General features: G+C 41.8%; 1 protein-coding gene across 1 annotated transcript in view; it reads right to left on the reverse strand.

Moving 5' to 3' along the window:
* Nucleotides 1-781: 781 nt before the first annotated feature.
* The window catches only part of HTR2A (5-hydroxytryptamine receptor 2A), a 28057-nt gene continuing 13530 nt past the window's right edge, over nt 782-15308 (reverse strand). The window contains 1 exon segment of the mRNA XM_030459979.1: nt 782-1795. Coding sequence (XP_030315839.1) covers nt 996-1795 — 800 coding nt within the window. The 3' untranslated portion in view covers nt 782-995.

Below are 15308 nucleotides of genomic sequence, written 5' to 3' on the forward strand. Positions count from 1 at the left end.
GCAACCTTTTACTAAAAGATTTACTCCTGAAAAATTTTCACTGACATTATTTAAATCATGCTCTGTTTGAGTTGAACAGAGGCCTGGATATGGAATGGTTCCTGAAATTATCTAGCAATGTTGTACTTGATTTTCCACTCTTCTCTCACTTCACTTCTCTGTTAACACCAGTGGGAAGAAGTAGGGAATCAAGTCCAGTAATTACTTCTGAAAAAATTACTTTCAAGTTTTCAGCTGAACAGATGGAAATTTTGAATGGAAATAAAGTACAAGATATGAAATAAAGATTAAGAACAATGGTAGAAACAAAGGATCATTCAAGTATAATTTACCTCTGAAGACTGCTAAAGTGAACTACAGAAAGAATGGCAGAAAAGCCCAGTAACGTTTCAGAATGGTCACTCAGAAGAAAAAAATAGGCATAAAAACAGTTACCAAAATGTCCATATAATTAGTCTTTACACGTTTTAATAGATTTTTCTTTAATACGCTAAGATTTATGTTAAATATATATTATCAAATTAACCATCATTTTATTTAAAATTCTGTAAAGTGCTCATTCAGTTAATGATAACAAAATTCCATTGTAGCAAGACAAACTAGCCAGAGCCTACTCTGTGAGGACATCAAAGGACAGCTTAGGTTTCATTTGCAAAGAGAAAAGAAATGTGCAGGTTTCTTCACAGCCCATGTTATAATACCAGAAATTGCATTTATTTTTTCTTCTTTAAGAAATATATCCTTTAGAATATTAAAAAAATAAGTTTAATAAAGCCTGTGCTTAAAACAGCCAAAGTACTGTATGAAAAAAAATTGCACATTTGATACCATTTCAACCCTGCTTTTCATCCGGAGGATAATATGAGGTGTAAGTGATGTTAATTGGAGGATGGGTCTCTTGAACAGGGCTGATTTTCCTAAGCTATCAGAGCTCCTGACAGCCAGGTGAAATTTCCAGCATCCACACCGGTGGTTGTCATGGCAGCTGCCAACCATCAGACACCGCTGACCTTTTCATTCCCTGGGCTGATACTTCCCTTGGAGGTCCCATCCAAATGATGTATTCCTATTGTGACCATTGAATAATCCTTTGCCATAATTTTTGCTTCTTTTTTCAAGCTCTTCATTTGGGCTAACTGGAGCTGGCTGGAATTGTATGCAAGTGCTGGGATGGTGTTCACTAAAATCAGCTGGAAAGGTTTCTTCTCCTCCTTGTAGCGACACTGAATGTAACGAGAGAAAGCTGAGCGATAAGTTTTGTTGAAGAGTGTGTATACCAGTGGGTTGACAGCTGAAGACAGGTATCCAATCCATACGAAGACATTAAGTAGTCCTCCAATGACTTCTTGGTTGCACGACTCCTTGCAAATTACGGCCATCACATTGGTGATGAAAAAGGGGCACCACATCACAACAAACAGAAAGAAGACTATGCCAAGAACCTTGGAAGCCTTCTGCTCATTGCTGATGGATTGCATGGTTCTCCTCCCCGAAGTCCCCACCTCTCTGTTCAAAGAGCGCTGAAAGAGTTTGTCTGAGGACAGGGAACTCTGAGGGAGGAAGCTGAATGAAGCAAACTTGGTCTTTGGGCCAGTGTCGTTCACACACAGCATAGCTTCCTTTTGCAGAGATTTGATAGTTAAAAAGTAGGTGACCACCATGATGGTCAAAGGGATGAAGAATGCCACAAAAGAGCCCACTAGGACAAAATTGTCATCTACAAGTAAGCAGCTGCCTTTCTTAAACACTTTGGAGTCATCTTGTAGTCCAAAGACAGGTATAGGCATGGAGATACCTGAAGGTGGAGTAGAGGAAGAAGAGGTTAAACACAATAATAAAAAACACCATTTCCATCCTTTAAGAAAAAAAAGAAACGACACTCATAGCTATACACAGTTATTTCTCAAATATCTCTGGCACGTAACAGATAGAGCTGTGACTGACAGACATCCCAAAGGAAACTGAATTTACACAAGAGAAGGAAAAATACCACGTCTCATGTTCCAGCAGCAGCACGATGCTGACCCCGTTGTGACATTTAACTGGGGCCACACTAAGAAAGGATCCTGTGTGAAACTTTGGTCCTGCAGAAGCTGAGTTTCATGAACTAAGCTTTGGTCTGCCAGGCTCTGGGGTTTGTGCTGCCACCACTTTACAGGCTTTCCACAAAGAATGGAGGGGAAGACCAGCACTGACGTTACCTGCAATTCTTGCAGTTGCTCTAATCTGAATTCCTTCTCTACTTTCAAAAACCTCAGCCACAGGTAGCACACGTTTGCTTCCACCCAATTGCCCCACAACACCTGGTAGCAATAAAAGCATAATTCTTTTTGTTCTTGGATCTTGGGTGTAGTGATCTCCAGCAGGTTCCTGCCACCTTAGCAGAGGCTTTTATCAACTATGATAAAGATGAAATCATGTCTGCCTTTTCTAGGGTGCTCAAGAGTGGTATGGTTTTTTGTAAGAGGATTAAAAGTGTTCTGGGTACTGGTTTATGACTAGGTTGTGAAATCCTGATCTTAGGAGGAAAGATAACTTTTTGTCTTAGGACTGAGAATCTTTTCTCCCTGCAGTCTCCACACAGTCAAAATGCTAAAAACCTTTCCATGGCAACAGCTGAAGGAACAGTGGGAGCAAACTTAACACTGAGAGATGCCAATATGAGGCAGCCTGAGCTGTGGTTCACCCTGCAGGACTGTGAATGTCCCTTTAGAGTATTGCCCTCTGAAAACACAGCCCTGAAGGCAATGGGAGCTGTGCAAACTTTGTCTTCCCCAGGAACATGTGCTATGTCCTTGACCTGTCATGAACAGCAAGGCCAGGTGATGAACTTCATTCTCCTTGGACTGCTCCATTTGATTCAAGCCCACTCTACCTTTTCTTCAAGAACTTATGCAAATGCTGCTAGTGCCTTATAAAATTCAAACAGTCTGTGTTTCTTTGGTTGCTGGTGGCTTTTTTTCAATATTTTTCTCTTTCCCTTCCCCCAAATGGATGCTGTCATGTTGTCTCTCAAAGAGAAGCAATATTCAGACAGCAAAAGGAATGATGTGCTGTGAAGACAGCAAAATGTGGAGTTGTGAAGCAGTGAGTGATAATTCAGCCCTGTTTGGATAAAAGCAGTTAGGAGTCTGACTCCTGTGGAAAGTTAGCATAACATAGGAGCTTCAGACCCCTTTGCATCTTTGAGCAGAAATCCCAGGCTCTGTATTTGGCTTCTGAGGAAGAAAAAAAAAATTAGAGAAGAATTTCTTATGGTGCTGGATGATTCTGTGCCCTACCTTGTGGCCTGTGTGCCTATTATCCTTACTGGTTCAGAGTAAGGCTTCAGGATGAGTCATGAAACTCATCCTTTCAACATCAGCACTTAAATGGTACTGCTACATCCATTCCTTTCCCTTCTTCCCACGCTGATGCTTAAACTGAAGCCCTTTCAAACCAGAGGCTATCTCTTCATTGCACACATTTCCACTACCTGGCATAACAGCCCCAGTCCTAGAGGGAGGCTGTGGAGTCCAGGCACAGTATAAATGAATAATAATAACAGTAATAATATTAGACTATTATTCTCTTCAAATGTTCTATTCTTTTGGTGCTTCTGGAACTTAGCTTTTTATTTTTCTAACACCACTACTCTTTAGTTTTCTAACACTATCTTATTTTATCTGCACAGTTTTGAACTGAGTCATGCCAATGCCTTGGGCCACTTTACAAGACCACCATTCTTATCTGCTCAAGGCAGAAGCTGGTGGAGAGCCTGTGGTATCACCCTTTCTCTTTCTGTTCCAGGACTGCACAAGTTCTGGATGCTTGAACTTAGGCTACAAGATGCCAATGGGTGAGGTGCAAACTCATGGAGTTTGTGGCAGCTCCTGGGTTGACTTCATTGGCAACCTCCAGTGACTCCAGGAAAGCTGTTTCCTGAAAAGAAAAGTTGTCACTCCAACTGATGGGGTGGGGGAAAATGTTGGCTGCAGGAGCTGCTTTTCCTACCCATGGCTGGGTAATCCGGGGTGCCCAACAGCTCCAGAAAAATGGGGAATGCTTTGATGTTCCTTTTCTTTTTAGGATGAGTTGAAGGGATACTGAAGGCACCCAGCATTATATTTCAGCTGCATGAAGATGGAGCACCAGTCAGAGCAATACCACAAGTTTCCTGTTCATTTCTGCCCTGTACTGATAACAGCAGGGCTGTTTTTTCATTTCATTCAGGGACCAAGTGTGAGCTGCAGAGATAAAATGAACAATGCTATAGACAGAGTAAAAAGATGCCTTTCATTACTACAGACCTTATGATTCAGTTGCATCAGAAGGCAGGGGGATGAGAGTCAGCAGCACCAGAAAGAGGAAAATTTTAGTGAAATTGCCAGCTTTTATTTTCAAGTAAAAGGATAAATCAGTTACAACTCCTCACCCAAAATACAAGAGCAGCAATTCCCACCTGCTTTGTTTGGGGGACTGGCATCTAAATCTAGATTTCTGGCTTTAAAAAATGGAAATGAGCTTCAGTTTGTAGCTAGAGTTTTTACATTTCCTTGCCATTCCTTTGGCAAGGGCCTAACAGAGCTGTAACAGGTACTGCTATTCATGGAGGTTTTTCTAAATGACTATTTAAGGCATGTTCCTCCTACAACCACAAGTAACTTGCCTGCATACATTTTGAAAATACCAGAGGTACCATGACTTGGTAGCAGAAAACATTGACAGCTGAATCCTGTGTTTTGTGTACATCCCAGTTCAGCTGATGTAGGGGATCCCACAAATGATTCCATGCATTGCTGCATGGAATTAACTCCCATCCCAACTCTCTCTTTTCATATCTCTACAGGGAGTAAACATGTTGCTCCTCTCCTCAAAGGAACAGAGTATGTCCCTTTTCAACAGGTAGCTTCTGGCTTCTGTAGCATGAGGACAGCAAACCCTTATGAGGACACAGAGACCTAATTCAAAGGCAGACACGTTTAAAATGCGATTAAAGGAACTTTCATCTGCATCTCACATCAACTGTTTGATTTTTAAGAAGCATCACACAGAGCCAAGGATGTCACCCATGTGCCTCTCAGGTTTGGTGAAGATCAAGCTTGTACAGAAGATGCAGAACAAAAGATCCCAGTCTGAGCTGTATTAGCAATACCTCAGCTGAATGAATGAATTTTTTAGAAATTGAAGCTGACCGATCTATTTGGTCTTGATGATTCAGATGTGTAATTTCTTGCTGGTTTTATTGTCCTTGCTTTCCAGCTCCCTGGTCTTGGTGACCATGGACGTTTAAGAAGGCACAGGCTGTGCCTGTGTATTCAGATTTCAGGAGAAGAAAATCAGCTTCACAAGGAAGGATTGCACAGTGCTGTCAGGTAGAGACAAGTGGGTATTTGGGAAATGGACCATGTACAAGCAGTACATCTGGGGAAAACAACTTGTTAAGGGTAGTGCAGAACAGCTATTCCATCTCACTGACTCCCACTGGCTCAAGATTAGTCTGTAAATAGTCTTGATAACCCCTGACTGCTTTTTTATGGTGTATTTTACTTCCAAATCAAAATAAGATGAGACAAATGAAGCACTTGGTGCAGAATGAGAGCATCTGTTCAAACACTGGATGTACATCAGCCACTGCATTTCCAGTTGATGTTCACACTTACATCAGAACATTTTCCCTTGTGAACAAACCCTAAATATTATGTTCCTCTGGTAGAGGGTAGTTTATTTATATAGTTTGATTTGTACACAGGTGGCTGTTTCAAACTCTATGGACTTTAATAAACCGCAAAGCAGAACCCAAACAATAAAGATGAGTAATAAATCCTGCATTAAATCTCAACCATTTGGGCACAACTTCAGAATGACAAAAAGCTCTTGAAAACACCAAAGGTTAGGAAGTAAAGCAATAGAATCCTTCTTGTTATTCCCTCAAAAAGTCTAGTAAAACCTACACAGGTTGATTTAGTGGTACACATTGCTGGCTTGCAAATCTTCAGAGATATACAGCAGCCATAAAACCACTTTAACTGGACTGGTAAACAGGGTTTGCAGATACCTTGAGCTGCTGAGACTGTCACTGAATCAAAGCCAGAATTTACAATATGCCCTGCAGGATGACACACTTGGGCTACTTAAGATGAAGAAAAAGGGGGGGGAGTGAACTCATAAGGCCAAGTTTCTTTTCAAGAATTTCTTTCTTTTCTTTCAGACAGAATCTGTCAGTGGTATTATTTCACTTCACATATATTTATTTCAATTTATTTGAATACAAATAAGCATTAAGATGTGCCTTAACAGATGTCCAAGAGACAGGAAATACCTTTTAGAAATGTCATTACAGTTTCTCAGCAAAATCTGGTACCTTTGTTCAACTTCACATGAAAAAGGAAAAAACCAAACTTCCCAACTCATGTTTTAGCAGTCATGGTGATTCAGACATACTCAGGTTATGGGCTGAATCCTGGGCCACAGCACAGAGATGTTCTCTGGCACTGGGGATCTCTAAAAGGATTGCTGCCAGGAGAAGGCCAGTGTCTCCTTCAAGCAGCTCAATGTGGCAATATTGTCTGATTTCTTCAGAAAAGTCTATGCCTGGTATCTGTACTCAAAAAATGTTCTTTGGTAAATCTACACATTCAAACAACAAACAGCTGTCTATGGCACATAATACATCCCAAGGCATCCCATGCATCCCCTCTTTTTTTAAGTTGTATAAAAATTGCGTGGTGCAACATGGCCATCACATTGTTTTCATTATTTTGGACTGAAATAACCACACAGACACAAAAAATTATTCCTTTGGGCTATTATGGTGCCCTTTGTGAATATTTGCTTGTTCTAGGAACACAGAACACTGTGAGAGCCAATTGTGGGAGGGGTGGACAGTGGAGCATGGACCATGTCCTTCTCAGAGTATCAAGGATGCAAATGTGTCTGGACATCATATCAGGAGGTGGAGTTTGATGACACTACTTATGAGTTTTCACTTAAACATCCATAGAAGAGCCATTCTGTCTGGCTCCACGTGTCTGCCTTGTGTGTGGCATTAACTGTTATGGCTGTCATCCTTTCCCCAGACCTGCAAACACTTAGCTTAGATTTCTGCATGCACCTGAAAATGTTATTTCCCAACTGACTCATTTCCAGTCATGACAAACCTTTCAGGGTTCAGTTTTGCTGCCACCCAAATAGAGCCAGCCACATTGCCAACAGCAGGGTTGTGCAGTTTGGTGATGGGTGACAGTGCAGAAGCAGAAAATTTCAGCAGGGGAGAGGGAATGTTGAAAAGATTTGTGTGGTTTGGGAATCACTATTTGACTCTGTATCCAGTTAGCATGAATATTAAAGAAGTTTTTCCTTTCCTAATCAGCTTGGCAGTGTCCCCAAAGTCTTGGGCTAGAATTTCTCCTCACATGTGGAGTAAACACAGACCTCTTCCCTACTGGCAGGTACCCCCAGGCTGGTGGCAGCAGGAGGGAAGAGTTTTTTGTCACAAATCCCCACACAACGTTTGCTTTCAGATGGGTTTCCTCGAGAGCTAAATGAGTCACAGTGCTGGTGGAGCATCGTCTCCTTTCTGCATCCCAAGAGGCCATCCTCAAAGGACTGGCATCAGAGTAGGCCTAGGCATCTTTCTTATCCCTCTCACTGTTCCAAATCTGTATTTGTATTCAAGGACACACAGACAGCTGGTTTTCTGTAGCTTTCCCTACACTTTATATGGTCATACATGTTCAATTTAGTAACACTGAAAGGAAGACTGCTTTGTATTTGACTTCTCATAGTGGGTACCAGGGAATGCCTGGATTATTCTATAAATTTTGAAGTGGTTTTGTTCTTGGCAGCTCAGAAAATGGCTAAGGAAACATATTATTTAGCCTAGCAGGAGATACAATCAGTTCTTTTTATGTGAGAAAATTATTGTAAATGATAATTTATAATAATATAGTGCTGGAAATGATCTATTTCACTTTAGAAAAACAAAAGCAGAAAAGTCTCAGTTTCATTCTGATATGTTTCTCATGTATTTTCCTGAGTCCTATTTCTTACAAGTAGAGAGACACATCTGTCCAAATTAATTTGTAGGACTGTGAGAATAAATTAAATAGAAACAGAATGAAGAGGAGCATTACAGTGAGGACAGAGCAATAAATGAAGGACAGTTGTCCATTTTTGACCAAACTGACGAGAAACCCAGGGCTCCAGGGTGGGATGATCTGTGGGAGGAAAATGCTCATGCTGCTTTCATGTAATCCTGTTCCCTTTCAAACTGGGGTTGCATCTTTATTTCCTTGAGGATGCAAGAATCCAACAGCAGGAAAGAGTTTCTTTACTCTCAGATCTAAGTCTGATTTCTGCCTATCTACAGCTCAAATCCCCTTTCTTAGTCCCTGTGGGACTTCTACTCCTCAGAGTCTAAGAGAAAGGCGTGATGTTTTTCAGAGCAGTCTTCAGTGGAGCCTCCCCACCAAAAGAATCTTTGATTTTCAGCCTGTGACATTACCTTTGGTTTGGGCAGAGGCTTCTGCCAAGGTGCTCACTGGCTTCTCACAGCTGTGTCAAATCAAGAAAAGTTGTTATCCCTCTGTGTAATATGATTACCCAGCCACTAAAGGGACTAACAGAGGGATATAGAAGTCTGCATTTATCAAATAGCCAGAAGGAAAAGAAAGATTTATAAATGACCTGCAGAATTTTATTTTGGAAAAGGATTTAGGGACTGAGGATTTCAGACTATGCCATTCATGTGTGCAGCAAGGAGCAATGGTGAATGAACTGTCCCCAGCTGGTTTCAATCAAAGAGGGTGAAATAAAAGTCTTGCTATTGCAACCAAAGCCTCTGGGTTTAATACTGGCACACATTTCCCTGCTTTTCCACAAGGAGGGAGGCAACTGCACTTCCCAATGCTAGGCTTGGTACCATTTAAATATTGCATTTTTTTCAGTTATTTCCTATGTGCTTGTAGTTATTCCCAGGTAATCCCCTTTTTATCCTTTGACTGCAAGTTGCCTCATTTCTGATTTTATCTGGAGCTCTGAAGTGCTTCTGTCTTTCCAGAGTCAGCACGCTTGTGACTTGCAGCACATGACACCTGTGAGCACAACTTTCACCTCAAGGGCCAGCAAATAGAAAAAGTGTGTTCTTGATCTGTGGAAAGCTCAGAAAATTAAAAGACTTTACCAGTTTATACAGAAAAAATTCTTTTTAGATGGCACACTTGAATTCCTGTTGGCAATTTACTGTAAAAATTTTATCTACTGAGGCACAAATCTTCTCCTAAGTAAGAAAAAAAGTACCAGACTGCCCAGTAAATAAATTTTTGCACAATATGGTTAGAGAAAAAATAATGTGTACCACATGACAGATTCTTCACCAGGTCTCCCATGAGGTTGATGAATCTCCCTTTTTACTGTGTTTGGTTAGATCTCACAGTCTGATTCTGAATATTTTAGTGATTTTAAGGAGAAAGATGCTAAAAGACCCCAACCCTTGACTAGGGAAGTGTGTAAACCTTTTAGAAAAAAAAGAAATTTCTTGCTCTGTGTAGATTATGGTACACATATGTCCTGGTTTGGGCCAGGATAGAACTAATTTTGTCTTGTAATTTTGCTTTCAGTTAAGTCTCTTATAAGTGGCTGTACTTGCTGGAATTAACAGTAAGTTTCTGAGTCAGTGTCTGCTTCTAAGACTGATAATGGTTATAGCTGTGGCAAGAGAATGGTCTGCAGAACCAAGGCCACTGCTCGGTTCTGAGGAACATCTTATGCTCTGGAAAGAGAAAGGGAGTAAAGGGGTCACACCTGCACCCTCCTTTGTGGAGGGGCAGACAAGACAGATGATCAAAATTGACCAACAGAGTATTCCATCCCATACATGTCATACTTTGAATAAATCTGAGGGCTCATGAGGGTCAAGCACCTCTCTTTCTTTATCTCTTCCTGCCTTCTTCTGCATCCTGGGAGGATTCTGTCTGTTCATCTGCCTGTGCTCCTAATCCATGCCATCATGAATCTGTGTGTTCCTGCCTCCAGCTCCCAACTGCTGCTGACTCCAGGAGTCCAGCTTGGACTTTTCCAGGGCTGCCCTGCAGCCTCAGAGGGGATCGGAGCATTACTGGGGGGAAGCAGGGAGGAACGTGGTATCACTTTTCTGTGTATGTAATTATTAGTTTTTCTTTTTTTATCATTACTGTTCCATTAAAGTTGTGTAGTTTAGTTTCCAACTCATAAGTCTCTCTCCATTATTCTCTCTCCTTTCTCTATCAGGGAGGGGGATTAATAGAGAGCATCTCTCATTTGGTTAATTGTCATCCCAGTGTTAAACTGTGACAACATACAAGTAACTGTAAATGCATCTACAAAGAAGAGGAAGACAAGAAGACATCTGGGATTGTTTTTGCAAGAGAAGGCAGGACAGAGATGTTTAGCTCCAGGATGTCCAGGAGGTTAAAAACCAACAACAGAGACAACCTAAAAATCCTTTTCCTCTTCCCTGATCCAAAAGAACCCATTCAACCTGATCTCCAGTAAGGATCCCATTGTCTCACAAAGAGCAAACTCGTGCACCTGAGAAAGCACCATCCTGATGCTCCTCAGGTGAAAACTTAGCCCATCCTTAGAGATGGGACAAAGCAATGTTTATGGGGGTGATTCAGCAGTGGTTTGGCACCACAGTGCCACGTCCAAGATGAAATTTCTTCTCCTTTGCCCTGCTCAGTCCCGTGGTTCCCAAATTATGCTGAGGACACATGGACAACTGGTATCCAAATGACAATGCTGAAGCAGCACTTAGCAGAGGGCAAACCCCACTTCATACAGGCCCTCTGTAGAGGTGTCATAACTTTCTTCTGCTGGGAGCTGAGTTAGGTTAAATTTGCATCTGGCAGGAGGTTTTTCTTCCTCATTAGCCCTCCCTCTGGCCAGCTATTCCTGCTACATTGTCACAGACAAGTGCCTGAAGAAAGGACACTCCTGATGGGAGATCTGCCTGCAACCTCAGGTGTGTTTTAAAATCTGAGAGCATGAAATTTGACAAGGAGTGGAAAGGCCCCTGGTACTCTATATCCATCCTGGCTCAGAGATGTCTGGATACCACAACTGCTCATGTTAAAAGAAACAGGGCTGAAAATAAGCATTAATTTCACATGGACATATACCCATCTGCATATACCCAACTGAAACTGCCAGCTTTTCTAGGTGACTGAGTTACAAGCTACATTTTCATGATCTGAAGTCATCATCAAGTTTTTTACTACTTATGTCAGCTTTGTTTTGATTAACTGAGTGTGGGGAGTTGTTACAAACATTGACAATCCCCTGAAGACCAAGAAGACCAGGACTGTGAAACTTTCAGTCTGCTGTTCCACATCAGTGCTGCTCTAAGGAGATGTCCTGGCAGCTCTCAAGTGAATAGGAGGAAGGGCACAGGGTAGCAGTGGAGATTTCTGCAATTTTCATAGCTCAGTAGTGTTCATTTGTTCAAGTGGGTCTGGTGAAGGCTGCTGGGAGGCTCCATCTGCCTGCATATTGTCTGGGTGTCTATCCCAGTAATTCCAGCTGGGACAGTAATGACAGGGGAGGGTGACAGGGCACATAGCCCTGTGTCCTGGCCCTTCTACATGGATTTCAGCTTGCTCTGCACATCTGCCTGCACTTTAATCCCTGCCTCCCACCAAGGAAGACTTTTCAGGAGGGAGAGAGGATGGAGTTTCACCCTGCTCAGTGCCTAGTGGAAATCCAACTGCAGCTGCAAAATTCAGAGGGCCTAGGGGTAGGTTACTAATGTGACAAAAAAAGGCTTTTAAGACCTTCCACCCTGTAATTTAATTACATTATTATTTACAGTACCAGTTTATTTGAAGTCTAGTCTGTGATGAGATTGGGACTGGTCCCCATCCCCAAGCCTGGAAAGAGTAGAAAGTCAGTCAGTGTCTGTCAAAGTGTGGACAGGAGGCCAAGGAATTGGCTTGCCTGGGGGGTGCTGGCTCAGCTGAGCCAAATCCCAAGCAGCCAGATGGCAGCTACAGTCCTGCTGTCAGATGGGAGCTGGGAACAAGCTGAGCTTCATGTTCTCAAGAGGACACAAGTACAACCATCTCATCCACATGATTAGAAGCCCTTAGAAATTACTGACCTTATGATAAAGAGCTGAAAATTCTGTTTGAAAAGCTGCAAGAGGTGCCAATGGTCTGCAGCCTGGCTCTGCACAGAGGGACGAGGTGCTACTTATTTAAAGCTTCTGGATGGAGAAACCTGAAACTTCTGTGGCTCAGCAAAATGCAGCAGAGGAGGTCAAAGAACCTTTTTCTTTTCTGTGTACTCAGTTACTGTTGTTTAAATTCCACTGGTGCTTTTAAGTTTCCTGTAGCAAAAATTTCAGTTCTACTCGAATGAAGGTACAAATTCCCCTCTGTTGCTGGTTTAGGAAGATTCTCTAATTTTAAAAGGAAAATAGCCTTTAAGTGGGATCAAGTCCAGCCACTTGTGATATCACTCTTGCTTAGCAGAGGACCTTTTTGTATTTCAAGTCATGTGGCTTCACAGTGTTCACTGTTCAGGCCTCTAAGAGAATAGATTTGGGGATAATTGTGCTATAGGAAACAAATTCCATGCATTTGTACCAGGGTCATCCCAAATCACAAGTTATCAGCCTGCCTTTTTAGCTATCATGGTCTTGAAGGCTCGTCAAGGCTAATTTATTATATGCAATACATGGTATATACAGAGTAATGTTTAAAAAATAATATAGCAGCAATAAGCCAGAAATTATGGAGAGATCTTAGATATTCCAGTATCATATGCAACCAATTTGATGGCTCCCAGAGCAGTTTAGATGACAAGAAACTCTATATTACTTTGTATGATTTGTTGAATGTTGGTAATTTATTTAACTCTGTCTTAATCCCCCACTGAACTGAGCAAAGACTTCTGTTGTTATCTCTATGAGATTTCTCCAGTGGTATTCTGTAGTTTAACAGGAAAAAGAATGTAACAGTCAGGTAAATTGTTTAATGTGTTTTTTTTTTTTTAACAGTCACTTTGCACTAAGCTTAGTGGCCCAGTCTGTAGTTCATATGGATTTTCTAGAGCTGAGACCATGTTCCACTTTAATCCAGACCTTGGTCTTGTCTCCCCATGTCTCCTATGTGGCTGTTGCAGGGGCTGCTGGCTAAGAAAATGGTCATCTTCCTACTGAAGAAAATGTACAAGAAGACCTCACCAATTTGGACAGCTATTGGGATAGATGTTCTGGTATAATGGATAATTTGAAAGGAGAAACAGGATGAGAAGCAACTTAGAGATCTGCACCAGTCTGAACACCATGGTTTGGGATCCTGCTTCCGTATGCTTCGTCGCCCAGGCAGTGGGGAATGCCCTTCACACTGAGCTGCTCTTTTGTCAGATCAGTCAGTGCCTGGGTCACATTTAGAAGATGGCAGAGTTGAAGAACAGATAAAAAAAAATATCTGCCCATATTTCCCATCCATAGGTGTCTATGTAGGTGCTGAAGCATCATTCCCAGTCTTATTTTTCTGCTAAATGTCACAAACGGCCTTGAAAATGAAAAATAAATCTGTGACCTGCCCTTGCAAGAAGAAATGGATGCTTGAGGGACCTCCTCATGCCCTGCAGTGGTATGCAAGGCAGGGCTTGGTTTACCCAGGGAACATTCAGCATAAAACTTAGGAGCACATAGTTGTAAGGAGAAAGTCACAGAGCTCATTCAAAGCACTTGAGAACCAAAACCACAGACTTTCTTGGGATACTCACAGTTCACCTCAGCCTATGGTCCCAGCAATAGTGATCAATTTGATGTTTTAAAGCTCAGGTCAAGTATGAAATCATAGTGAGGGTTATGTTCTGTGAAGAAGAAGTCTTCCCAGTGGGTGTGATTTACTTGCAACATAAATGCAGGGCTGAATACTGTGAAATACACAGCTCTGAAGCTGACAGACAGAAAAGAGCCTCTATTGCCTGCCTCATCCTGCTTTCAGGACATCATAAGAGTTTGACAAGCTGTTTCCTGTCAGTTCCTCTGGAGGACATCATAGCAAAAAGCAGCTGACAGGTATTTCTAAATTTGTTCTAGGTAAGTAGGAATATGTTGTCTCAGCTCTGACAAAAAAGCTCTGGCTTTTATTAGCTGGGCTTCTGCTTAGAAATGGTGCCAATAACATGGGCCAGGATGTGCATGGGGAAAGTTAATTGCAGCCTGAGTGTGTGACAGTCTGCAACATCCCTGCTAATTGGGGTAAGGATTAATCAGGGTGAGGATTTCATTTTAAAGGGGATTCTGTGATTCATTTCTCTTCCCTAACATTATAAAACACGAAACCTGGCTTAAATCAAATTTGTTTCTTTAGAATACATAAAAGAAGCTGTGAACTTGCTTTGTATAAGTTTAAAATGCCTGAAAATGTTTTTGCTCTTGACATTTTCTTCTATGCAATAGTGTGTTATTTTTAATTTATAAGGTGATTAAATGCAATTACAGTGTACAGATGACAGTTTATAAATCCCAACATGATTCCTTGTGCACTTCTTTTCTGCTCATTTATATTGCATGTGGATTCTGCTATGCAGAAATTCCAGTTCCTCTGTTTAGAGATGCTCAAGCTATTTCTTGGTCCACATAGGATCCCCTTTTAAGTAATGGAGTATTGTAGAGATCAGCTGGGAAAAGATGAGAGCAGGCATGTGAACGTGTCCTTTTTTCATTTTGCAACACTTCACATGGCAGTTTCTGCAAAAAAGGGTGTCCTGTGGTGGGACCTAGATTTATCCTTCCCCTTCTGGATGGTGAATCCATTTTGAGTTCTTGTATATATTGCATCCAACTGGCTAAAAGATGCAGCCTTTCAGAGAAGAAGTGTAGAGAGACCTTGTCAACCAGGTGCCTTGAGTTGCCAAAGAGTGGGTGTGAGTCCACCTGTGCCTGATTAGGACAGGCCCCTATTGGGCATGAGCAAGACCAGGGGGCCAATAAAGGTGGGACACACCCACAGGAGGCACCTCAGCTCACTCTGGTGCGAGGCATGGAGAGATCAGCAGCTCGTCGAGCCTCTGGAGCAAGAAAGGCTCTTCCCGCTACACTTCTACCCTGAAGCGCTGTGTGGTGGCTGGAGTCCTGGAAGAGACCAGCAGCTCGTCGAGCTTCAGGAGCAAGAATGGCTCCTCCCGCTACAAAGAAGTAACTTATAATAGACACTATACTGTTACTGCCTTTTTTCTTAAATCATTGCATTGTCTCTAAAGTATCCTACAAAGAGAGACCAGCTGATTATAGATTATATTATCAACCAGGAACAGTTACTCATTCATTCAAA

Source organism: Calypte anna, chromosome 1 (assembly GCF_003957555.1).
Source record: "Calypte anna isolate BGI_N300 chromosome 1, bCalAnn1_v1.p, whole genome shotgun sequence".
NCBI classification, from domain to species: Eukaryota; Metazoa; Chordata; class Aves; order Apodiformes; family Trochilidae; genus Calypte; species Calypte anna.